The sequence below is a fragment of the Haliotis asinina genome, chromosome 8, assembly GCF_037392515.1.
Source record: "Haliotis asinina isolate JCU_RB_2024 chromosome 8, JCU_Hal_asi_v2, whole genome shotgun sequence".
In the NCBI taxonomy this organism is placed as follows: Eukaryota; Metazoa; Mollusca; class Gastropoda; order Lepetellida; family Haliotidae; genus Haliotis; species Haliotis asinina.
In genome coordinates this window covers 57073536-57101490 of record NC_090287.1, presented here as the reverse complement: position 1 = coordinate 57101490, position 27955 = coordinate 57073536, and the positions used below count along the sequence as shown (strand labels likewise).

At 38.1% G+C, this 27955-nt stretch overlaps 2 protein-coding genes across 2 annotated transcripts; both read left to right on the top strand.

Moving 5' to 3' along the window:
- The first annotated feature begins 9300 nt into the window (after window positions 1–9300).
- LOC137294903 (uncharacterized) lies at window positions 9301–14414 on the top strand. Its single transcript, XM_067826073.1, has 2 exons — window positions 9301–10222; window positions 10441–14414. The coding sequence occupies exons 1-2, from the start codon at window positions 9448–9450 to the stop codon at window positions 11754–11756; spliced, it is 2091 nt and encodes a 696-aa protein (XP_067682174.1). The 5' UTR covers window positions 9301–9447; the 3' UTR covers window positions 11757–14414.
- A 5888-nt stretch (window positions 14415–20302) lies between these two features.
- LOC137295312 (uncharacterized) lies at window positions 20303–27394 on the top strand. The gene is made up of 3 exons (XM_067826628.1): window positions 20303–20326; window positions 24867–25797; window positions 26103–27394. Exons 1-3 carry the CDS (start codon window positions 20303–20305, stop codon window positions 27392–27394), a joined length of 2247 nt encoding a protein of 748 aa, XP_067682729.1.
- The last annotated feature ends 561 nt before the right edge of the window (window positions 27395–27955 follow it).

Genomic DNA, 27955 nt, shown 5'->3' with positions numbered 1-27955 from the left:
ACATAACCCGATTTGGGGTGGTACAAATACAAACTCTAAAGGTAAAATACTGGAAGATTTTATAGCCAATAATGACTTGTGTATATACAATGATGATACAAGCACTTATCTGCACCCTGCAACTGGCACCTCTGGATCTTTCTCTTGCAGAACCTTCTCTACTAAATGAATTTGAGTGGTCAGTCCACAATGGCCTCTGTTGAAGTGACCACTTTCCAACTATCTTATCAGCAATTAATCCATCTCATTCTCCATCTTATACAAGATGGAATTTTTCCGAGGCAGACTGGTCGTTATTTAAAACGTTACGCACATCTAAACTACAGCCGCAGTGTTTCAGTGATGTAACTGATCCTATTCGACTTTTTTCTGACACTTTAAATGAAATAGCTGATGAGTCTGCTACTGCTCCACATGTACGGAAACCATGGTTCCATTCCGATTGTAGGCAAGACAGAAAAGCGAGGAAAAAGGCGGAAAATTATTTCCGCTATCATTCAACTGTCCACAACAAAAGTGTAAAATCCTCAATGCGAAAGCCCGTCGTACCTTCAAACAAAACAAACGGCAATCTTGGAGGAACTACGTTTCCAGGATTAATTCGCGCACACCAATGTCCAAGGTATGGAACATGGTTAAAAGAATTAAAGGTAAAGGTTTAAAATCTTCAGTTCACCATCTCAAAGATGGTGATAGTTTAATTACTGACAAGTCTCATATTGCAAAAAAAAATTGGCGAAACACTTGCCAAAAATTCTTCGTCGGCAAATTATGTCCCTGAGTTTCAGAGATATCAGAAACAACAGGAAAAGAAAAAACTTAATTTCGAAGCAAATAATGGTGAAGATTATAATGAAGTTTTCTCATTACATGAGTTATATACAGCTCTTGACCAAGCTCATGACACTGCAGCAGGTGATGACAATATTCATTATCAGCTACTGAAACATTTGCCTGATCCATGTCTGGTCACACGTTTAGATATATTTGACAAAATATGGACGGCTGGAGCATTTCCTCCTTCGTGGCGTAATGTCATTGTAGTCCCAATACAAAAACCTGGCAGGGATCATACACGGCGAATCGAATTACAGACCGATATCTCTCACTAGCTGTGTCTGTAAAACCATGGAACGTATGGTGAATAATAGATTAGTTTGGTATCTTGAAACCAATAATCTTATCACAAATATTCAGTGTGGTTTCAGGAAAAATCGCAGTACCATTGACCATTTGGTACGCTTAGAATCCTTCGTGAAAAACGCAGTAGTAAATAAACAACATGCTGTATCAATTTTCTTTGATCTTGAGAATGCTTATGATACCACCTGGAAGCATGGTATTTTGAGGGATTTACATGAATTTGGATTGAGAGGCCGTTTACCTCTTTTTATATCAGAGTTTTGAAAAGACAGGCAATTTCAAGTCCGGGTAGGTTCTACCCTGTCTGATCATTACAATCAGGATCAGGGTGTCCCTCAAGGTAGTATTTTGTCTGTCACTTTGTTTAGTATTAAGATCAACAGTTTATCTAAGGTTTTAAATGATTCAATTGATGGATCATTATTTGTGGATGATTTTAATATTTCTTGTCGTGGTAAAAATATGCACACTATTGAAAGACAACTGCAGTTATGTTTGAACAAAATAAATAAATGGTGTCTTGAAAATGGCTTCAAATGTTCTAAATTCAAAACTAATTGCATACATTTTTGTAGAAAATATATGCCGCATAAGGACCCTGAACTATTTTTAAATGGCACTCCCATCAAGGTTGTAAAGGAGGCCAAGTTCCTGGGTTTAATTTTCGATTCTCATTTAACCTTCTTGCCACACATTAAATCCCTTAAATGTCTGAAGGCACTAGATTTGTTAACGTTTTTTTCAAATTCAAAGTGGGAAGGGGATCAAGTTACCCTCCTTCACTTATATAGATCATTGGTACGATCTAAACTTGATTATGGCTCCATTGTATATGGTGGAGCCTGTAAAAGCAACCTCAAACTATTAGATTCTGTCCATCACCAAGGTCTAAGACTTTGTCTTGGATCTTTTAGAACCTCACCTGTTGCCAGTCTCTATGTTGAGGCTGATGAGTCATCTCTTTCACAACGCCGTATAAAATTGTCTTTACAATACATTACTAAACTATATTCTAATAAATCTAACCCAGCCTATGACTGTGTGTTCAATCCGCTTTATGACAATTTGTACGACAAGAGGTCTTCTGTTGTTCCACCACCTCTAGGACACAGAATTAAACCATTTCTTTCTTCGGTCGGCATTGAGCTGGAAAACATAGCTCCCTCCCGTCTCCTTTCTTCTCCTCCTTGGCAGTTGGTTAGGCCACAAGTTGACCTAACATTAACTTCATTTAAAAAATCAGAAACTAATGAATTACAATATAAACAAGAATATAATCAATTAAAAACTAAATATAGCAATTATAAATCCTTATTTACAGATGGTTCCAAGGACGGTGGTGCAGTAGCTTGTGTCACTGGACTTGGATCGAGAACAATATCTTCTAGACTTCCAGATAACAGCTCTATTTTTACTGCAAAAGCAAACGCCATATTAACTGCTCTTAAATATATTCAAAGACACCCTAAACATAAACAAACAGTATATAATCTGTTCAGACTCTCTCTCTTGCCTTCAGGCAATTAAAAATATTTCTTGTAAACATCCACTTTTAATAGAAATTATTGAATTGTATAATAATCTTACTACTGGCCAGTGCGACATTGTTCTTTGTTGGTTACCTAGTCACGTAGGCATTTCTGGTAACACAATGGCCGATCTTGCTGCTAAAGGAACACTCAACAAATCTGTGACACCACTTCTTGTTCCATACTCAGATTATAAAGCTGCAATAAGATCTTATATACGTGATCTGATGCAGAAGAAGTGGGACACCCAAGTGGGTATAAATAAATTACATGAAATAAAACCTTATATTGGTTATACTTACTTGGGTTGTCAGTCCAGATTTGAGGAGGTCATTATGCGACGATGTCGCATTGGCCATACGAGGTATTCTCACGAGTATTTATTAAAAGGTGAGGATCCTCCGTTTTGTATCCCTTGTGATGAACGAATCACAGTCAAGCATTTCCTGCTTGACTGTGTTGAATACTCCATCACATGGGATAAATATTTTAATTCACGAACTTTGAAGGATCTTTTAAATGCTGGTAGCTCTCGTTTAATTATTGCGTTTTTAAAAGAATTACATTTGCTAAATGAATTGTAAATAGATAAATATTTTATGCTTGGAAGTTTGAATTAGTAACTTAGAGTGTTAGTGGCTGTATCCTCGAGGGGGGTTAAAGCACCGTAAGTCCCAAAACATTTGAAGTCAAATTTGATCTTCCATTTTGTCTCAGCCGTAGAATATGTGTCATTTTAATATGTGGCTAATCTTGCTTACAATCACCAGCAGCTGAGGGGATGATGTAAATCCAGCTAGGGACCATGCAGGTAGCAGAAGTACTGTAAGTCCCCATGGCCCCTAGTGTGGTGATCTACTTTCAGTTGTTGGTGATCTATATAACCTGTTTTTATATTGTATTGTCTGAATAGGAATATTAGTTTAACTTTTTTCACGCTAGTTTTATTTCTTATTGTGATATTCTAGTTGTTTTACTGTCTGTCGTTGACAGGTTTTTATGATATACATAGATTCCTTTTTTAAGAATGCTCTCGTCACGATATGGCTGCAATACTGTCGATGTGACGTTAAATGTTAACTCACTCACTCACTTAAATTTACATCAGATGCTTTGGGACTTACGTACCCTCTCAGGAGGACAATTATTTTACAGTACTTCAACCCCCTTTGAGGGTACAGCCACTATTGATTGGGCTTACTGATTCGATCTTCCAATTATAAGATATTTATCTGTTTACAATTAATTTAACAAATATAATTCCTAGTATTGCTAATAAGATCCGTCATGGTTCTTGAATTAAAATATTGATCCCTTGTGATGAAATACCCAACACAGTAAGCAAGACATGCTTGACTGTGATTCTTTCACCACAAGGGATGCAGAACGGAGGATCCTCACCTTTCAAAAGATATTCATTAGTATATCTCGTATGGCCAATACGACATCGCCGCAAAATAGCCTCTTCAAATCTGGACTGGCAACCCAAGTGGATATACCCAATATAAGGTTTTATTGCATGTAATTTATTTAAATCCTCTTGGGTGTCCCACTTCTTCTGCATCAGATCACAGATGTAAGTTCTAATGCTAGCTTTGTAATCGGAGTATGGAATAAGAAGTGGTGACACAGATTTGTTGAGTGCTGCCTTGGCAGCAAGATCGGCCATTGTGTTTCCAGAAATGCCTACGTGGCTTGATAACCAACAGAGGACGATGCCGTATTGGACAGTAGTAAGATTATTATACAATTCAATACGTTCAATTAAAAGTGCATGTTTACAAGAAATATTTTGAATACCCTGAAGGGAAGAAAGAGAGTCGGAATAGATTATATACTGTTCGTGTTTAGGATGTCTTTGAATATACTTAAGAGCCGTTAATACTGAATAACAAGGAAACGTGGCCAATACTCAATCGATAGAGACGGCTGTGGTCAGTATCAACAGGATCAATTTGAAGTGGACGTTTTGTGTTTTATATTTGTTTTGTTTTTGTTTGTTTTTTGGTGTCGGGGGGAGGGGGGGAGGGATATTTCGTAAGCCATTTTAAGTGTCATATGATTCATCATCCGAGCTCCCCACGCACCACGGAGTATCACAAGGACAATGCTAAAAACAGGTGGGTCTCCAACTTGCAGCACCAAGGATACTCGGATGATATACTCCAGTAGAAAAATTATGAATAACTAATCCACTATATTGGCCCATGAGCCATCGCCTTCTGGGCATAAGACTCTAGGCAAAGTTCAAAACATCGTAATTCAAAATCAAACATGTTTTAGAAAATAAAACTAAAGCCACGATTACATTAACTCCAAATCACACTTGTGCAATGATAAATATATTTGTAATCTATGCACAGGGATTGGCATGATCAGCCGATTGTAACACTTTCCTGGCAGACGAGATACTGGCATATTCAACAATTTATACCAATATTTAATACAGCGTATGTAGGCATCAACATAAACGGGATATCTGCCACACTCACCACGTACGATGTAATTAGGAGTAGATATTTTGACACTAAGTAAATGCTTACAAGTTTGAACTTTCTCGATCGATGAACTAATATTGCAATCCAACCCCAGACTTCAGCCCCATAGAGTAGAATTGTTAACACTTTAGAATGAAAAGTCCTGAAGAAAATATTACCGCGAATAGGATTCAACTTCGCTAATGACCTAATGATACTATAGAGGGCCTTTTTAGATTGTAGAATGGAATTAGCAAAATGTTTATGCCACGACAAGAATTATGAAAAGGGAACTCCCAGATACTTATACAGTGGGATACAGTCTATTTTCATACCACTCAAATAACACTTTTCATATTTAGACAGTTTAACTGCATTTCTAAAGACAGCATGCGCAAGTTTGGATTTACCTAAATTAACGGAAAAATCAGACTCAATGCAATACGTTTCCAAACATTAATAGGCTTTTGTAGGTATCGGATAGTATCGGAGTAGATTACCATGTCACCAGCGAGCAACAGGAGAAATACTTGTGTTCTTTCTGGATGCAACTGTGTACCAGGATAACAAGAAGACTCAATATCACGAGTCAAATCATCTATAAAAATAGGAAACAGAAACGGCCTTGAAACACATTCTTGACGCACTCAGATGTTACACTGAAACATTTCAGAAAAGGTATTATTTGTGTTAACACAAGATGTGACAAGAGCATAGATGGACACAGTTCTACATTTTAGGGGACACGCCCTTCACGTTTATCACAGACCATAATTTTGCCCTGTTCCCCGAACCGTTTAGAAAAATCTACAAAGAAAGCACACAATTTCGATTCCCTTTCTTGGACAGAATTCTGTTTGATATTCTGTTTGAAATAGTTTGAAAAATGAAAATGTTGTCTATTGTCGAGTACCCAGCTCTGAACCCTGCCTGCGACTCTGAGATCTTGCTATAAGCATCAGTCCAAAACCTAAGCCTATTATTAATAACTGACACATACAGTTTACTAAAACACTGAAATCTGTAATTCCTCTGTAGTTGGCCAGCTTCCTAACACTGTCCTTTTTGTGAACAAGAACAATCATACCCACAGACCACTGAACTGGGAATATACCTTTATCAAAACTCATTACGAATAAGTAAGATATGGAACAATAACATCCGAAGAGTGCTTAAAGAATCAAGCAATAAGCTTGTCACCCCCCACTGATTTAGAACATTTAAGTACATTTATTCCCACCATAATCTCATCAGCAGAGATTGGTGAGTCAAGCATGGCAATGGTATTGCTATCAGTAAACTTAGGCTCATAACTACTAGTCACTCTCACCCTAACTAGTGATTTACCAGGTGTCATATACATATTGCAAAAATAGTCATGCCACTCCTGTATTGAAATATGCGGGGTAACTGGAACGGTGGATGAAAACGTTTCTATTTATTTCCAAAACGGGTTACTATTATATAAAACGTCTCTCAGATCTGGGTAAGCTCGTTTCTTACCCCTGGTAACGTAAGTAAATCTATTTTTTGCCCTTAAATAATCTTTAAGAGTATAATCAAGTGTACATCGTCTATAGACATATAAGAACCTCACCCTCAGAGCGATAGTAACTACATTCAGAATCATACCAAGGCTGAGAATTTACAGTGTCATCACGACGCTTACGTTTCATACATGGGCCAGCTTCACATATCGCATCAGTAAGTAAATCATCAGACACAATAATGTTATCGAACATAAGATCTAAGCATTCGTCAAATACTAAAGTAGTTTTGTCTGACGAGATTTTCTCAAAAGCGTTCTGCATTAACGTGACACCATACATAACGGTAGCCATCACGGTTGTTTGATGAATCACCATCCTGGGCGTGCTGCACGGGTTGGTCGCTTGACTGTAACTGACACGTTAGAGGTAGATGGTCGCAATCTGTTCGAGAGAAGGTGATGAAGTGTTGACAAACATTGAAGATAGAGGAAGAAGCAAACAATGAAACGCCCATCAAAGCTGTAAAGGAGGCCAAGTTCTTGGGTGAAAGTTTTGACTCACACATAACGTTTTTACCACATATTAAATCCCTTAAAGCCAAATGGCAAAAGCATTGATTTGTTGAAAGTGGTATCAAATTCTAAATGGAGATGTGATCAAGCTACCGTCCTCCATCTATATCGATCACTCGTCCATTCTAAAGCACTTGAATTGCAGAAAGCGTTTTCTAATTCTAAATGGAGAGGGGGTCAAGCTACCCTTATCCATTTATATCGTTCACTGGTCCGTTCCAAACTTGATTTGGGCTCCATCGTCTACAGTGGAGCCTGCAACAACAACCTAAAGTTATTAGATTCTGTCCATCACCAAGGTCTAAGGTCTAAGAACATCCTCTGTTGACAGCCTCTACAATCACACCTATCAGCTATCCCTTAGCCAACGAGGTATAAAATTAACCTTGCAGTTTATACCTAAACTCATTCATATGAGTCAAATCCGGCATTTAACTGTGCTTTTAATCCTCTTTGTGAGGATCTAGCCAACAAAAAATCTTCTCTTGTTCCGCCTCTGGGAAACAGCTGCTGGCATTGTCTCTCATTCACGTCTTCTTTCGTCTCCTCCTTGGCAGCTGCTAGTTTAGATTAACAACTTCGATTTTTTGTGGCTGTATCCTCAACGTGTGTTGAAGCATTGTAAAATTCTTGTCCTCCTTAGAGGGTACGTAAGTCCCATCACATTTGAAGTAAATTTACCTGCCAGTTAGAATATGTGTACTTTTAATGTATGGCTAGATTTATCCCCTGTCACCGATGACTGAAGGGATGGTGTAAATACATTTAGGTGTAAATACAGAAGAGGGTATCTACGTCCCGAAACATTCAAAGGAAATTTAAATTTACCCCAGCTGTTTTAAATATAGTATTTTTGTCATTTTAATATTGGCTGATTTTAGCACAATCCCCAGCAGCTGAACATACGAATCTAGCTAGGGTCCACGCAGGTAACAAAGGTACTGTAAATCCCCATGGTCCATAGTATTGTGATCTACATTCAGTTGATGGCGATCTATAGCCAGTTTTTATGTTCACTGTCCAAATGGTTCTATTAGTTTTAACTTTCCATACTAGTTTTAGTCGTAATTGTAATATCCCGGATGTTTGCTGTCCTTCGATGACAGGTTTTCATGTTACACTAGTATTTCATTTATAGTATACTCATCTTCCATTTCAATGTCCAATATGTTCTCGTCACGGAACGGATGATATATTGCCGATGTGACGTTAAATGACTTGTTTGAGTGACATTCTAGACTTTGCAACAATTTTATGAATTATCAACGTCTTTATTTTAACAATCGCGACGTTTCAATATGGGTTCTTATGCCGTTTTCAAGTGCATGGGTTAATGATGGGTCTACACCAGTATGTATACAAGAAAACATAACAACTTAACAAATATGGGAAAACAAGGCATCAAGGAAAGTTACATGATAGGCTAAAATGACATCATGATGATCTTAAAATAACAAAATGATGGCATTAGGTGAAAGGAAGTTAGATGGGAAGAAGCCAGTGGTGAGGAATGTGAGCTAGGGAGGTTGATGAGAAGTCAGAGTATTATACTCAGATGGAATTGGACGAAGCGTTACATGTACGCCTTTTTAATCCCTCTGTTAACTGAAATCAAGACTATTGCATCCCCTCAGCTAACAACCACCTTTTCCACAAATTTTATCCACTCTACCTACTCTGGCTTCTCGTCAACCTCCCTAACTCACATTCCTCACCACTGGCTTCCACTAATTAATCCCCCAACCAACTTGACTTCTGCCCAACTTCTCACTCACTCGATAACTTGGACACTACTGAACTGACAACAGCGAAAGGATGGTACATTGTGGGTATACAGATTGCTAATGACTGCAATGAAGAGAGACGACTGTCCTTAACTGTAGCATCATTTTCAATTCATACTTTCGTATGCAATGTCCCAGAAGTACGGTTGGCACTCACGCACACTCAGATTCTCCTCGAATAGCATACTATTCTAGCAGATAAATCCGTCTGGGACTTTTTTGATTTTGACCTCGATTTATTAATATTAAAATGCAAATTATCAGTGTAATCTAAATTGCGTAATGAATATCATTTCCAGCGGTCGTACGTCTTTGGTTCCGCAACATTCATCAGCTGGGCCGTGACGTCGTTCCTTTGCCATCAGTCTACCTATCTCTTCCTGAAGACATCTGCCAACTTCCAAGATAATGGGTTTTTATGGGCGTTTATCATTACACTGTGTCAGGTTAGCATGTGCTGTCTACTCACCGATCTACGTCTGTGGCACCCACGTTCCACAGAGGCCAAAAGGGTATTATGGGTGAAGGTTTCCTGCCACACATTGGCTACCATGGCAACAAACTACAGCATGACGATGGTACATGCGTCGTCAACATTTGCCATAAAGCTCCTGGAACCAGTGACAAGTGCCATTATTCAGCGTCTGACTTTAGGAACATCTCTACCACCGTCCGTCTATATTACTCTTCCTATCATCATAGGTGGCGCTATTGGTTTCTGTGCAAATTCCTTTAACACGCCCTTGACAGCTGCTGGTATTGCCGTGGCCTTCACGTCCAATCTAATCCTGGCCTTCAGAAACGTGGCTATCAAGCTGGAACAGAAGGACTTTTCCAATTCAAACATTCAGCTGAGATCAAAGGGATTTGTCTTCAGCATTGCAGCTGTTTGTGTTGCCTTGGCTCTGGGCACTAACTACTTTACTTCACAAAACTTTCTTTCAGCGTATGTTTTATTCATGGTTAACACAGGACTGTGCTCCAGCGTCTTCCACGTCATCTACTCCTACATCTCAACCAACGTCGTGCTTCTCTACATGTCCATAGTCAGTCACTCTGTCGCCAACATCTTTAAGAGGGTCCTCGTAGTACTCATGCTCTACTCAGCAGGACAAAGGGAGGCAACGCTTCCTAACTTCATTGGGCTTGGCATCTGTACCTGTGGTTTAACTATCTATGTTTTGGACAAAACGGGAAGCGCCTTCTCCATCATCAGTCTACAATCAAGTAAGTATTTCTCTATTTAGTAATTGCAATTAAGAATTTTAGTCTACACATTAATATGAAAATTTTGAATACATGTTGACACTATATTTAGTTGTGTCGTTGACATCTACCAGGAAGTAGTCTACATCCATGACACAGCTGCCTCTTCAGTTAGTACCTATTCGCTTGCATACAGGCTGTGATCAACCATAATGTTCTTCTTTCTCGTTGCCTTTCAGAAATGGTTGGAAGGTGTTTACTGGGGCTTTCCGGTCTCTCTTTCTGTGCTATCTTTGTTGGATCCTTCATCAGCACAAGCAACATCCATGACGTACATCCATATTTCATACCAGTGAGTACTTCCAAATGCAACGAATTCTTGGGGAAATCATTTGAAGGAAATGCATTTTCGAAGTATATCCCGGAGTTTTCCAGTAACAATTCAAGCATAAACACGTCCAGCGTGGTTGAAATTCTACAAAGGAAACTAATCCTGAGTGCAGAAGAAACGGATACACTTTCTCCAAGCCTGACATCGTCTATTGCAGTCATCAGGGAGGCGCAGAGAATTCATTTCAACTTGTTTTCTGATCTACTGACCCCGTACAAATATGCAATACTATTGGACATTGCAGCTTTTGAAAACAAAGGTGACCCTGCTATAACAACGGGTGAGGTGTATCTCCTGAGACGCCTGGGTATAAAACTTTTGTATTACTGTAACTTTTTTGCTTGCACTAATAAGAACCTTGACTATGCCAAGAACCTGACCTCAAGCTATTCCCACAATGACCTTGTTGTGTTAATTCATGGAGGTGGAAACCTGGTGGGATATTCTCAAAATGATAAACTACGCCAAAAAATATTCCAAAGGTTTTCAAACTTTAAGATGGTGTTGTTTCCCCAGAGTATCTTTCTCAGGAAACATTCTGATAAAGATCTTGAATTTTGTAAGAAATTGTACACGAACCAAGGGAACTTCACCATGATACTAAGGGACAGGCAGTCTTTGGGATACGCAAAGACTTACTTCAAAGGTAATGCCACACTAATGATGGCTCCAGATATGGCCTTTCAGATTGGGGCTGTTCCAAGATTTATCTCCCCTTCTTTTGATATTTTGTGGTTGAAACGTTCAGACGAAGAGACTCCGGGATATAAATTGCCAAAACTTCCGTCAGGGATTACAGTACACTGTTCAGATTGGTGGGGCTGGAAAACACCAAAAGGAAATACAACAATGGAAACTGCTTTCCTGATGGCCAATAATGGCTTGATATTTCTCCAGAGAGGTCGTGTTGTCATTACAGACAGACTACATGGCCATATTCTCAGCACATTACTGGACATTCCTCACGTGTTGATTGACAACTCATACCGGAAGTTATCTTCATATCACAACACCTGGACACGTGGTCTGGCGAACACAGTGATTACAGACAACGCCTCACGCGCCCTGGCCCTAGCTGTGGAATTGTTGCAGAAATATGGTGACGTTCTGCCTCCTGTAGCTCCATATATGGATGTCCCAGAGAACAGCACACCCCGCTCATAAGCCATCCTGTGACATCACACAATTTTGTGACTTTGTGAGAATTTACGGAAGTAGAAGAGAGTGCTTATCTTACATGAATATCATAAATGTGCATGGGAGTTGGATGGTGAGAGGGACTCATAGGAAGTAGTTATCATTGCTTTTTGTTGCTACATTATATTACATCCATGGTGAACAGCAAATTCTGGGTGGAAACGTATTAGCCATGACCTTGCCTATTTCCAAATTCAAGCTTATTTTTCAATTATGGGATATACAGAAGCTCGGGAGAGAAGAGTTGTTTAAGTATGTTACAATGAGTTCTCTTACATCCAACTCGTCTCATTTAAAAGGGATAATGGGGTAGCCTAGTGGATAAAGTGTTCGCTCAGCACCCCGACAATGCGGGTTCGATTCTTTCATGGGTACAATGTGTGAAGCGCATTTATGGTGTCCCCTTCCATGATTTTGTTGCAATACATGTACAGTTACACATGGCTTGAAATTAAACGTAATCACTCACTCCTTTCTATCAAATATCCTATTTGTGGTGGTAGGTCTCGATGTCGTCGCTTGTATGTTGTATTGCTGAAACCAATGACGAGCTGCTCTCTGATTGGTCAAACATAAAATACCATTATTATTTTTATTTCGTGGCGCTATATATCGTGTTTGTGCGAACCTACTGAGCGTGAAGGACAAACATGGTGGACTCGGTCACTCGATACCGCTAATTTCCCAATAAAGTCGTGTATTGCAGGTAAAAGAATAACCTATTTCATTTGAGAGGTGCGAAAGCGTAATATCTAGCGATTACGGAAAGGTTATGTTTTTTCGCCGATCGGGTGTTTTTATGTGAAATAAATAGTATTTCTTCTCCGAGAGGCGATGATTTTCGTAGGCAGGTTTTTGGCGTACAAATGAAAAAGTCTTTTCCCGAGTTCCAAGCAACGTTACTCGGTACATAGTGCCCCGATTTTGATAATTTAGGATTTATTCGAAAGGGAATTTATCTGCTTTTATTTCAGTAAGAATCGCGACTGTATATTTCAAAATTTTCCACATAGAATTCGCCCATAATCGAGGGTGGGGTGCTTGACAACTTTGTGCACGTTACATCCCTTTCCTTCTTTGTAGGTATATAGATATCAGTGTACGCTTGTTGGACCAAGGACATATTATTTTCATCAATACAAGCCCCTGTGATATTAGCAGCGGGTGGTCTGTTCATTTCACCCATTGCGAAAGCAGGAATCCAACACGGTTGCACACTTCTTATTTTAAAAACGTATCAGCATTTTCTATGAGAAATAAACATGATTGAGGATAGTGTATGCACAAGAACATTTTCCAAGATATTCAAAATGTCCAATTTAATATTGAATATAAGCCAAACCAAATATTTGGCTCCGTATATATTGTGTACAACTCTTGTTTATGTCTGTATGTACATGTATATAAAGATTATACCACTACTTCTTTCAGTTTGTCCCTGGGATCACCTATTTGATATCTCTCCAATGTCTGTGTGAAGAAGAGGCAAACTATTTCCAGTATCTCTCGTTCTATTTGAATGGCCACACACAAACGAGATCATATTGTATAAATACGTAGTGCTTATTGTTTGTGAGTAAATTATACAAGAGGAGAAAAAGTGACTGAAACCGCGGAGCAGGTGGTATTTTCAAGTATAATCCTCATGCGAGTTACATCTAGGCGACTAAGCCTTATGCGTGAATAACTCGCCTGAATGTTGTCTCCTGAATGAATTTTAAATGTTTGGATGAATTTTTTCAAATATGTTGCTTGTTCTCTTCAGTTCTGTTGTGATCAACTAGGAACCACTTAACTTATATAAGTGTACATGATTTGGACATTTGGTGTTCTGGTTCATATCTGATTAAAAGAGATAGATTGTTAAATGAATATTGATAGAAGTTTTGTAAACAGATAAAGTTTTATGACTCGTAGTTCAGAATAACAACTGTGATTGTTAGTGGCTGTACCCTCAAAGAGGGTTGAAGAATTGTAGAATTCTTGTCATCCCGAGAGAGTAAGTAAGTCCCAACACGTTTCAAGTAAGTTAGAATATGTGTACTTTTAATGCATTCCTAGATTTACCCTCTATCACCAATGGCTGAAGGGATGGTGTAAATACATTTAGGGTCTATGATAGCCTACTAGTTTTAAATTTCGATAGCTGTGATAATCTAGTACTTTTATTGTCTTTCAGTGACATGTTTTTAACTCAGAGTCTATTGATTTTCAATTTCATATAAACTAGATTGTTCTCGTCATGATATGGCTGAAATATTGCCGATGTGAAGCTAAATAATAACTCACTCATTCATACCTGAGTCGGATGTTGAAGTTTTCATTTGTATGTTTTAGCATTTAAAATTTAATACCGTTTCATGTGTGTTTCAGCTGATATGTCAATTCAACTGTCCTGTCACCTTTCGTTAAGACACAGATATGTAATGCTACGTTACACGGATGATATAATGAACGACTGGTTTTTAGTTATCTGTTGTAGCTTTTGTTAACGTGCTGCTTGTCAAAGCATACACTGTACATGTATATTGGCTTCTCATCGCCTGCTTCTTGTCACGTTTCGCTTGGTAACAGAATCAACATAGAAACTTCCTTCTACATAATAAAAAAGGTGTCACCCATAAAGTCGTAATGTTCCGTTATGTCTCTACAAAGTTCTTTTCTAGCTTGAATTACTAATCACTTTATCTTCAGTCAGCGTATATATCTTTGGGTTATCTGTTCGCTGGTGTGACCCGTGAAGGTCCGGAGTAGAACAGGCCTTCAGCAACCCATGCTTGCCATAAAAGGCGACTCTGCTCGTCGTAAAAGGCGACTAACGGGATCAGGTGGTCAGGCTCGCTGACTTGGTTGACACATGTCATCGGTTCACATGTCATTGATCACTGGATTATCTGGTCCAGACTCCATTATTTACAGACCGCGGCCGTATAGCTGGAATATTGCTGAGCGCGGTGCAATACTCAACTCACTCACTCACTGTTTGCTGGTGTAAAATACATTAGATTTCCGAAGTTAACTAGAATCAAGCTTACCATGTCCGCAGCTTATCTTCCCAAAATATCTCATGCTCAGACACCCTTAACAAGGTTTCTTTAAGTTCCTCAGAAATACTCGTGGATCAGTTTGTACCTGGTGGAACGTGCCAACTGAGCCATACAGCAGGCAGACTGGTTAGTCAGTATTGCAGGTTCATTGGACATGATATTCATATGGCAACATGGGTTCTTTGATTGAGTGAGTGAGTGAGTGAGTGAGTGAGTGAGTGAGTGAGTGAGTGAGTGCCATATCGTGTCTAAAACAAATTCTATATTCATAATAGACCCGTGAAAGTCCGGGGTAGAGTAGTCCTTCAGCAGCCCATGCTTGCCATAAAAGCTTGTGGTAAGAAGCGACTAACGGGATCGGGCAGTCAGGCTTGCTGACTTGGTTGACACATGTCCCAATTGCGCAGGTCGATGCTCATTTGGTTGATCATTGGATTGTCTGGTCCAGACTCGATTTTTTACAGGCCGCCGCCTTCTAGCTGGAATATTGCTGAGTGCTGCGTAAAACTAGCTTCACTTACTATATTCATGATAAATACGCATAAATATGCAACCCTGTCAACAAAGGACAGTAAAATTACTAAATAACTTCAAAATGAGTTATAACTACCTAATATATATCTTTAGAAGCAAACAAGTATTTTGGACAAAACAATATAGAAATTGGCAGATAACCATACATGGGTCCATGGGGACGTACAATACTTTTGCTACCTACATCTACCCTAGTTGGATCCAAGGGGTCGTGGACAAGTTGCTGGAGCGCCAAGACAGAGGTATAAATAAACGTTTAGTGTGATGCTGGCGATTCAGATGATACCAATATCCCTCCTATGAAGAAAGACCAAACATGTTAAGGACTGGAAATATTGAACTGAAAGAAAATGTGATGGAACCATAATTTAAGTTGGGTAACGCAGAGTTACAGTGATTAGGAATAATTTGGGATTGAGACTGCAGTTAGAGAGTAAAGTGAATAGAAATCTATGGAATTCATGCAGGATGAACGCCATATATCTTTTGACACAGAAAATATTCAGCTAGACAAGTAACACAATCATTATAACGTTTCCACCGTATAATGTCCTACAGTGTGCGTTTGTGTACGTACGCATGCGTGTGCGCGTGCGGGCGCAGCTGAAAATACAGGATGATAAGAATATTCAGAGTGGCATATGAACACGCAGAGAGTGTTAGAAACATTTACGAATCTCTCATTTCTTTTTAACTGAAGTCCAAGAATGTCCAAAAACAAACTACATATTTATGTTACAATATAACTATTGATAGTAATTTAGCATACGTTTCAGAACAATTTGCAAAACAATTGGATATATTTTTCTGATGCAAAACTATAACAAACGTGTTAAACAACCACGTATGTTTAACCTGCATGGCGAATTAAGCATTCGACGACTTTTCTATAACTGTATATTTTCTATGTTTTTTTTTAATTTCAATTTTATTTGTTTTGTTCTTTTTATGAAACAAAAATCCTTTCCGCTGCTTGACACTTACTTGAATTTTCCACTTAAAATAAAGCTATTTGTATCTTCTTGTAAACTCCGTGTAGATAAAAAACGAGTCGCTGATGACTGATGCTATAGGAACTGTTGTCAGGTGAGATAGAGACTATTGTAGTATCCTATATTTTTCTGAACATCCACTGTCCACCGAAGAAGAGAGTGGTCCAGTTTAAGAACAGGATCAATCACACTTACATACTTGATTATCAAGTCACTTGACCTGATCACTTGCAAATCCCTTTTATATATGCATTCAAAGACGCATCAATAATATTGAAAAAAACGTTGATGACAAGAAGGTTTATGTTGGATGTCTATTCTGTCTTATATTAACTGGTCAGCTTGAATGCTACGGTTGGTGCAGGTCTTGCATCTATGGCATAGCCGTAAATTCAGTGTGTGAATGAATGAGTGAGTGAGTTTAGTTTTACGCCGTAAAAACAAATAAACAAAATTATAAGCGTACAATCGCGATTTCAAAAGTGCAACATTCTGTACATGGGCTTACTTCCCTCGAAGCGAAGCCCTCGGGAGACCGAACCCAGTCACAGCGGGTGGCAGTGCTCTCAAGTGTAATGACGGCTTCCGATTGGCTGTTTCATTTGCTGATACGCTGAGGGCTCAGTGTGTTTGATGGGCATTTTAGAAGTATGGCGATGCGTCGTTTCAGTATAGATCCATATACCGTTGTCAAACAAAATCATATACACTAGAAGAAGTTGTTATCCATAAAGAATGTATTCAGAAATGTTCGGTTTTGTAATTACATGTTCTCTGAATTTGACAAGAGTTTGCACCAGTTTCCGTCACATCCAGTCATCCGAGAAAAATGGATGTAGTTTGTTTGCAACCCACAGATATAAAAACATGTCATGTCTACAAGTATCACACCTGCCTAATTACATAATGTGGGAGAGACAGGACTTGGGTGCACGAGTCATAAATCAATTTATTTTGTTTATGGCGTATAGCCTGATAGGTGTTAAGTTCAAATTGCACGTGGTAAAGTATTGACGCTGTGTATTTCATATTGTCCTTAGCAGACAGGCAAGGGGACATACAGATGATAATAAACTAGAAATTGAGCTTAGCACAGTCAACATGTTTATGTAACGAGTAGATTATTTACGTGTTTGTATACACAACCAAGATTAGACTACTGCTCACGACCTCAGCATGCATACTGTTTCAAGCTCCGCGAGCCTATTCACTGCGCATGCGTTATGGGCACAGCGCAGCACAGCTGTTGAAACCACTTTTTTACCCAGCGCTGGGTGAAATTTAGTGAAACCTTTGACCTCCGATTTCGCGGGCTTTTGGCGTTTTTTCAACTTTATAGGTTGAATTGGCATTTTTGATGATCTGTTTCGGTAAGTGCATACCGAAAGGTATCAGAATCTACAAAGTTGTGTTTTACGTTGCACGCGACCTGTAACCCTGTCTGATCAGCGCCGGATTGATGCATGTTATCAATGTGCCCTTTGGTATGTCTGAGACAGCGGAACACGGTTGGTTTGTCTGTACTACATGCATTTCCAATTTCCAATCGCATATAACTATTTGTTCACTTCCTCAATGTAAATAGTATGCCCCTGTCCTTTCAAAATCATTGAGTGTTCGAAATATGTGTATGTGTCTGTGTGTGTGTCTGTGTGTGTGTGCACGTGTGTGTGTTTGATGTCTATTAAATTGGAATTAATCAATCTATTAATTAATAGAAATTAATTACATGATATGAAGTCATGTTCTGCGTGTTTAAGGTCTGTCCTTAGAGCGTCGTGCACACCACAACTCACATTTATTTTTTTCTTATCTTATTATAGCATTTCTTAACCTACCCATACCAATCACTGTCAACATTCCTTCTTAGTCATACATATTCTCCCATATCGTATAGAACTCAATAGAAGTACAAGTCAAACGACTATTATAAACAATTATCATGTAATTCACAAATGCATCCCATCACAGATACTTAGGAGTGTAATGCAAACAGGCATCTATTGTCTGCATTGTGCCTTCTTTCGCATGTTTTACAACCAAAGTCAGACAGACAGACAGACAGGTTTTATTCAGTAGTGAAGGCCCAGTGGCCCATAGTACAGTTAATTTTTCTTTTTAACAAATATTGGTCACGTGACACGAAATTATGGTTTTACATGTAATTTAAGGATGGACATCAAATGTTTAATAAAACTGGCAGCTGATTTAATAGTGTCATCGTTTTTAGATTTAAGTATTTTATATATCGTTTGTGGGGAATCATTAAAGCATTCTAAATACTTCCTTCGGCCGGCAGAGAATGCCTCACAATCTAATAGTAGGTGACGTTCGTCTTCAGTTTTACCAGAAGAACAATAAGAACATGATAAATCTTCTAGTGTATTTTTATCTTTTCTATAACGCTGTATTTTTAAGGCATGTAGAGAGATTCTAAATTTACAAAAATTTCTTAAAAGGGACTTATCATTAAGGACCCTAATATATTTTCAGGTCCAAACATCGATTTACATTGTGAATAATGACTTAGAAAACTCGATGAATTTACTGATGCGTGCCAATTCTGAATGTATATATCCTTTATTCGTTGTTTAAATGCTGACAGAAACATTTTTGTATCACCAACATCTTGCTTAAACCAAACATAAGAAAACCCGCTTGAAAATAACACATTTCGCACACCCGAAGCCCAAGAATACTTTCCACGTTTGTCTAGGGATAATAATAATTGATAGCTTTGATACGGGTAGCGGTAATCGGGCATTCTGATAAGTTTAATCCAGTATCTGATAACTCTCATTTGACTCTCAATATGCATGTTATAGCGTCCTGTATCGCCAAGTACGGCTTTGTTGGAAGCAAATTTACCTACAGTAAGAAATCTTTTAAAATATGATGCATGCACATTTTCAATGGCTTCGAAGTAGTTTACTCCCCAAATTTCAGATCCATATAACAATATTGGTGCTATTTTAGTGTCAAAAAGTAAGCAAGCTGAGTCAAATGAAATAAATTTATTAGCCTTAAAGAGTTTGAAAATGGGAAATAATGCCTTCTTAGCTTGTGCTGCAAGAGTTTTAGATGCCATGGACCAATTTAATCGGCTAGAAAATAAAAGACCCAAATATTTATAATATGAAACAACATTCATACTTTTGCCCCGGAATAACCATTTTTCAGAATGTGCCACTATGCCCCCATTTCTAAAGACAACTATATTAGATTTTTCCATATTCAACTCTAGTCCCCATGTGTCACAAAATGTTTGAAGAATATTTATCTGTCTCTGCAGTCCGTTTACCATAAATGAAAACGTAACAATATCATCTGCAAAGAGAAGCAAAAGTAAATCTTTGATTTGGGGAGTAACAAATATTCCATTATTACATGATTTATACAAGTTCATTGATAAAGAATATGAAGAGTACGGGGCTTAATACACGGCTTAATACAAAGTGAGTTACACTAATTCATGTGAGACATCTGAAGACAGACTGCAAATATATGTTTGTGAATTGTATATTTTGAATAGGGGTACCGTAATAATAATTAATTATATTAGTTAGTAAGATATGCTGTGTTTAAACTTTAACATGACTGCACAACATAAATGTGTTTGCTGTTATATGTCAAACTAGGTGATATCAACACAATCAGAATAATAATCTTGCACTTGCAGTTATCTTTGACACATGAAGGTAAGTTTAAAACATAGAGTTGAAATAACGCATTAAAGTTCACTAACATACACTGCATCGCTAGACCGTCACATTTGTCAAAATGTAGTGCTGCACCTTTATATTGATCCGCACATTGTTATACAAATCCATTTCCTGATTATGTGCATGCGAACATGTTAACTGAGCCCGGCATATCGATAAACGACGTACTGTGAGCGTGTAACGAAACACATAACTGTTACACATTGACATTACCAACAATGTTTGACTGTTCCACTGAAAAGGTATCGTTCATTTGTCATCGTTTATTCTTAATTATACATCTATATGTTTCAGCATTTCACCACATTATATAAGAAGGAAAGATATCATGTATTTTTCTGTTTTTAAAGAATTAATTCACCTGTCCAGATCATTAGTAAATGTGCATAAAATCCGGGTAAACATTCTGTATGACGAATATAAGTGTAAGCTTAGAAAGATGACTGACATTCACCTAAGGTTTCAACATTCGTTTTTGCAATGTTTTCAGGAAAAGTCTTTCAGAATTTGTGTGTACCTTGTATGGATTAAAAATATTTGTATTCGTGTTTCATGATATTGATTTATGTTATCTGTTAAATGTTCCAAATAAGATTACTAGGTCGCATGAACGCGACTATACAAAATGTGTGTATGTGTGGCTTTGTTGGAAATTAGAAATCTAAGTCAGAAAAGGTAGAGTGGCAAAGTGTTATAAACAAGATTATCAAAAACAAGACTATGATTTAAGGAATCTGCCAAGAGGCTACAGGTCGGCTCTTGCCAAATAGAGACGTGTGGTCCCAATTTAAATTGAAATTGTTTGACTATGTAGAATATAAGGTTCATGTTTTTTCACTGCGCAATATATGACGATATGGAACGACTGTTTAATGAGTGCATTGTTAAATCAAAATTTCGTTTAAAAATGCCTGATATCTAGAAATGTTGTTTTATGTTTCGCGACGCTAATGCGTGTCCTTATGCAAAAAGCTACTTAGAGGTAAATCGTAATAAGCATCTGTTATATGGATAACATATAATCTGTATCATACTTTACTGATGGTACTATTTCATGACAAATTGTCATAATTCTTAAGAATGGTTTTGTACGAAGTTTCTTTTTAAATGTATAGATATATATTGTTGTTGTTTTCGTGTATGTACAGAATTGAGACATTAATATGCTATTGTCTATCTGTTTGTCTGTCTGTCTATATTTTACATGTGAAGTTTGGGTAGGCGAACACATCGGGGTCTGCATCTATTGTTCTAAGTAGAGGTTCAGACTGTTTACCCTTAGCTGGCTCAAAACGGTTCATTCCTGTTATTCTCATCAGGGAGACAATTACAGCTGTACCATGTTCATACAACATTTATTGAGCTAATTACACAGGTCATTGTTATAGAAGAGTTCAAATATATACATATACTGAGTTACAAGCTACATAATACACACCACATACCAAGTGAATTAAGAAGTTATTGTGCTGTGTAGTAGTTTGAACTATGAGCACCACACGCGACATGGACTTCGTAAGCGCTGTGATATGGACTTTGTATACGCCACAGACAGTTCAATGAATTTCTGGTACTTCATTATGGTTTTAACATATTTTGATGTCGTCAATGCAGAAGCCTGGTTAATTGAAAAAGCCTAGTGGCCTACATTAACACCGCTCCAGCACATTGTGCCAATAGCTAGATACATAATTGAAATAATTTGACAACAAAAGAATAACACTGAGACAAAATAACAGCTAATGACTGAAAAATGAACATGTTAGTGATGGTGATGGTTATACCTAGCAACGAAATAAACTGTGGCAGAAAATGAAGTAATATAATATTTTAAACTTGTCTTACATTAAATATTGCTTGTAGAAGTGATAATCACTGGAAAGGGTCACTTTTAGAAATGAATTGGTGTAATGTGTTGAGAATGTCACAATTTGTTGAGTTATTCAATGACTTGTAATCGTGGTTTTAAATTGATTCAGGGAAATAGCAGTAACAGCTCCTTCGGGTAATAAATTCCATGACATATTCATTGTTGGGAATATCTCTGCGTTCTCTTGTTCTGGTACTAATACGTCATTCCCATTGTAAACTGAATACAAAACGGTACAGGTCATTATGCCATCTATGCACACGAAACAATGTAACGCATGTTTCTACCCACAACGGATATATGTGTAAGCAAAGCATTCAAAGTTCTGCTGTAATGACCCCACAAGGTTGGCGAAGTTTTGACATTGTCACATAATGCATGGAGACCAATCCGTATTCAGTTAAACTACGATATATCGAATCGCGCAGAGGCGTAGAAGCCATAAACAGAGGTCAGAAAATTGGGCTCTGACATGGTGTATTTAGGATTACACTTCCTCAGTAAAGGTCAGATGTTTGTTCTGTTTATATGAGTTCCATCCGGGATTTGAGATACAAAATAGTATTGAGACAAATCCGTCAGCCCATTAGCCATCTTCTGAATGGTAATTTGAAAGTTGGGTTTCACCATGATTAAGTCTTGCAGTTATATTGTATATTCTGGAAAGGTGAACTTCATTTATTAATAGTCAGCCATTGGTCACAGTAACTAAGTTTGGTTTTACACTGCATTTAGCAATAATCTCATTTCATAAATCTCATTTCATTACCTATTTTATTGTAGTCAGTGAAACTTTGTTATCTTACTGTGTGGATATTCTACTTGATAAATGTAATGCTGCTTAACGCTGATATCACCACTCACATGGTCTAGTTGCACACTGTGTATTCCTGGACGCAAACACGTTGCCAAACTGACTTTGAAACGCTGAAGTCTGTTTAACTTTCATAGCGTGGTGTTACACAATACATGTATTTATTACCTCGAATTTACCATATGTGATTTAATATGGCGATTTTATCATTTCACATTGTTTATACTGTGCATGTGGTTTAAGAGTGTATTTGTTGTCGGGATTGGCGACTTGGAAGGGGCTCGAAACTTGAGGTTCCAGCTAAGGTTGAGTTCATGTTCTTAAAGGGACACAGGTCCATGCAGGAAGCAAATGTATGGTAAGTCCCCATGGTCCTTAGTATGGTGATCTACCTTCAGTTGTTGGCAATCTATAGCTCATTTTTATATTGTATTGTCCTCTATAGATACATTGTTTTAGGTCTAATCACTAGTTTTACATTCTACTCTGTGATATCCTCCTCCTCTAACGTCGCCGCGATATGGCTGAAATATTGCCAATGTGACGTTAAATATTAACTCACTCACTCGCTCTAACGTCGCCGAGCATGTAACGCCGTTGGTATCTCCCTTTTCTAATATCATAACAAAACGTTTTGTAAAACACTTATCTTACTTTCTACAATAGTGGCTAAGTTGCGTGGATGGCCATGTTTGTGAAACACTTTGCATTGAATCTGATTGTGTATATTCATTACTTTTTATTTTCTTTTATCTGAAAATCCACACGTTATTTATGGAATAAAGTAATACGGAAATACCAGAAGAAACCTATGCCAATGTTTAGCTAACCCAGTCCGTAAGTTTCAGATTGTTATCAGTATACAGAGACATTTATGGTCTTTGAGACAATTAACCAAAAGATAAAAATACAAGTGTAAAATAAGTAAGATTTGTCATTATCAACAGCCACTTTCAAAATGAGACTCTATTAAGGTTATCCGTTCGTGATATTGGCAAACAACTGTGAAATGTCAGAAGTATATTTCCGGGAACGTATAGAAAGTAAATGGCACAAATACAAACAATAGCGACCAGGACCAAGACTATTTCCATAATCACAAAAACATTTTTTACAATTCCTACTGTATCATACAAATATATTTAATAATCGTTTTCCAAGAGTGACTATACCCGGTGTTTTTAAAAATAGGAAATCTCACCCCTCATAAACACATTGTAACTTAGTTATTATGATTTTATGATTAGCCCCTGAATAATTAAATCCATATTTTCTGTATATAGCGACTGCAAAGTACGTCTAGAAAGCAGTGCATACGTACAAGAGACCCGTGGAGAATTTCATTCACCTGAACTAATACTAATATGTTGTAAGATCCATTTAACCAACTATGACGTTTTTACTATTTTGTGTGTATGGTAAAAACTATAAACTTCTTAATGATATCTTTGGTTTGTGTGGTTTGTGAAAAACGTAAAAACACCAAGATCCTGAAAACACCAGATATACCTTACCTGAGATCAATAAATACACAGTTTACAGATTGTAGTCAGTAGTTCTAAAGACAAACATACATATCAATGTAACCTTGAATTGACAGGGTGCACTAGAGAGTTGCAGCATTCAATGTACGTGATTCGTGAGGATACACATGGAAGCATTGATCTTTAAGAGCCTCATAGATACTTATAGTCGTATCACAATCACGTTTGTTGTGAATGGTTATTTTTACCCTCGTGTGCACCATTCATTAATTGGCGAGCATCATGTGAAATACGAGTATTCGTCATTACGCAAGTATCAAGTTTCAGCAAACTGTTATTAAGTTCGATAACCTGAAAAATTCAAACTCAAATGATTTCGTTGTTGCCCACCTGAACTGACAACAGCTAAAATGTAACAAGTTCTTGGTATGCGGATTGCTATTAATTGCAATGAAGAGAGATAACTTTAGTAAAATAAAGCATTAGCTTCACTTTATACTTTCTTATGCATTTGATTCTATTTAAATATTTCTTTATTTTAACAGAAAAGTTAGTATCGATTTAGTATTGCAGATTATCTTCCATATTAAAATTCCATAATTCTTTCTTCACAGTGGACATTTGTCTTTGGTTCCGGAACATTCATCAGCTGGGCCGTGACGTCGTTCCTTTGCCATCAGTCTACCTATCTCTTCTTGGGAACATCCCCCAACTTCCAAGATAATGGGTTTTTATGGGCTTTTATCATTACACTGTGTCAGGTTACCATGTGCTGTCTCCTCACCGACCTACATGTCTTGCACCCACGTTCCACAGAGGCCAAAAAGATATTATGGGTGAAGGTTTCCTGCCACACATTGGCTACCATGTCAACAAACTACAGTATGACGATGGTACATGCGTCGTCAACATTTGCCATAAAGCTCCTGGAACCAGTAACAAGTGCCATTATTCAGCGTCTGGCTTTAGGAACATCTCTACCACCATCCGCCTATATTACTCTGCCTATCATCATAGGTGGCGCTATTGGTTTCTGTGGAAATTCCTTTAACACACCCTTAACAGCTGCTGGTATTGCCGTGGCCTTTACGTCCAATCTAATCCTGGCCTTCAGAAACGTGGCTATCAAACTGGAACAGAAGGACTCTTCCACTTCAAACATCCAGCTGAGACCAAAAAGATTTGTCTTCAGTATTGTAGCTCTTTGTATTACCCTGGCTCTGGGCACTAACTACCTTACTTCACAAAACTTTCTTTCAGCGTATGTTTTATTCATGGTTAACACAGGACTGTGCTCCAGCGTCTTCCACGTCATCTACTCCTACATCTCCACCAACGTCGTGCTTCTGTACATGTCAGTAGTCAGTCACTCTGTCGCCAACATCTTTAAGAGGGTCCTCGTAGTACTGATGCTTTACTCAGCAGGACAAAGGGAGGCAACGCTTGCTAACTTCATTGGACTGGGCCTCTGTACCTTTGGTGTAACTATTTATGTCTTGGACAAAAAGGGAAACGCCTTCTCTTCCATTATCAGTCTACCATCCAGTAAGTATCTCACTTTTAGGTAACAAGAATGTTGAACCTCAGACTGGACATCAGTAAATATTAAAATATCTTGGACATGAATGGCAAAACTGGAAGCATTATTTTAAAGAGATGTTGAAATTATATTGAATGTGGTCGTTGACACGTACAAGTATTTTTTGCTTGAATTATTGATATGGAACATTTAAGGCAAGCATTCAATCTCTGCGTCACAGCTGCTTCTTCTGTATGAGTACAGAAACGAACTTTTTCTCATGTGTTTATACTCTGATCAAAAATAATTGTTCTTTGTTATTTGTTTTCAGAATTCGTTGGAAGACGTTTATTGGGGCTTTTTTTTCTCTGTTTCATTGTGAGGCACTTCGTCGACTCAAGCAACATCCATGATGTTTATCGATATTTCAAACCAGGGAGTATTTCTAAATGCAGCGAGTTGTTAGGGAAATCATTTGAAGGAAATGCATTTTCAAAGTACATCCCGGAGTTTTCCACAAACACGCCAGTGGTGGGACAAATTCTACAAGGAAACCTAATCCTGAGTCCAGAAGAAACGGATACACTTTCTCCAAGCCTGACATCGTCTATTGCAGTCATCAGGGAGGCACAGAGAATTCATTTCAACTTGTTTTCTCATATACTGTCCCCGTATAAATACGCAATACTATTGGACATTGCAGCTTTTGAAAACAAAGGTGACCCTGCCATAACAACGGGTGAGGTGTATCTCCTGAGACGCCTGGGTATAAAACTTTTGTATTACTGTAACTTTTTTGCTTGTACCAATAAGAATCTTGACTATGCCAAGAACCTGACCTCAAGCTATTCCCACAATGACCTTGTTGTGTTAATTCATGGAGGTGGAAACCTGGTGGGATATTCTCAAAATGATAAACTACGCCAAAAAATATTCCAAAGGTTTTCAAACTTTAAGATGGTGTTGTTTCCCCAGAGTATCTTTCTCAGGAAACATTCCGAAAAACATCTTGAATTTTGTAAGAAATTGTACACAAATCAAGAAAACTTCACCATGATACTAAGGGACAGGCAGTCTTTGGGATACGCAAAGACTTACTTCAAAGGTAATCCCACCCTAATGATGGCTCCAGATATGGCCTTTCAAATTGGAGCTGTTCCAAGATTTATTTCCCCTTCTTTTGATATTTTGTGGTTGAAACGTTCAGACGAGGAGACTCCTGGATATAAATTGCCAAAACTTCCGTCAGGGATTACAGTACACTGTTCAGATTGGAGAGGTTGGAAAACACCAAAAGGAAATACAACAATGGAAACTGCTTTCCTGATGGCTAATAATGGCTTGATATTTCTCCAGAGAGGTCGTGTTGTCATTACAGACAGACTACATGGCCATATTCTCAGCACATTACTGGACATTCCTCACGTGTTGATTGACAACTCATACCGGAAGTTATCTTCATATCACAACACCTGGACACGTGGTCTGGCGAACACAGTGATTGCAGACAACGCCTCACACGCCCTGGCCCTAGCTGTGGAATTGTTGCAGAAATATGGTGACGTTCTGCCTCCTATAGCACCATATATGAATGTGGAAGAGAAGAGCACACTCCACTCATAGGCCATCCTGTGACATCGTGCGTGGAAACTAGCGTGGAAGCAAAAAAAAAATAGTATCACTATTTGGACAGCACAATATAAAAAACAGGCCATAGATCGCCAACAACAGAAGATAGATCACCATACTAGGGACCATGGGGACTTACAGTACCTCTGCTACCTGCATGGTCCCTAGCTGGATTTACACCATCCCCTCAGATGGCTGTATGCAAGAGTAGCCACAATCTAAAATGACACATATTCTACGGCTCAAAAAGTGGAAGATTAAATCTGACTTCAACTGTTTTAGGACTTACGTACCCTCTCAGGAGGACAATAATTTTACGGTACTTCAACCCCGGGCGAGGATACAGCCACTAACAATCTTGGTTGCTAATTCACTTCCAGTCATAAAATATTGATCTATTGATCTCTACAAGACATGGAGCAGATCTAATTCTTTTTAAAAACGCAATGATTTAATGAGAACTAATATTACTAAAGAGATCCTTCATAGCTCGTGATTTAAAATAGTTATCCCTTGTGATGGAGAATTCAACAGAGTCAAGCAAAACATGATTCT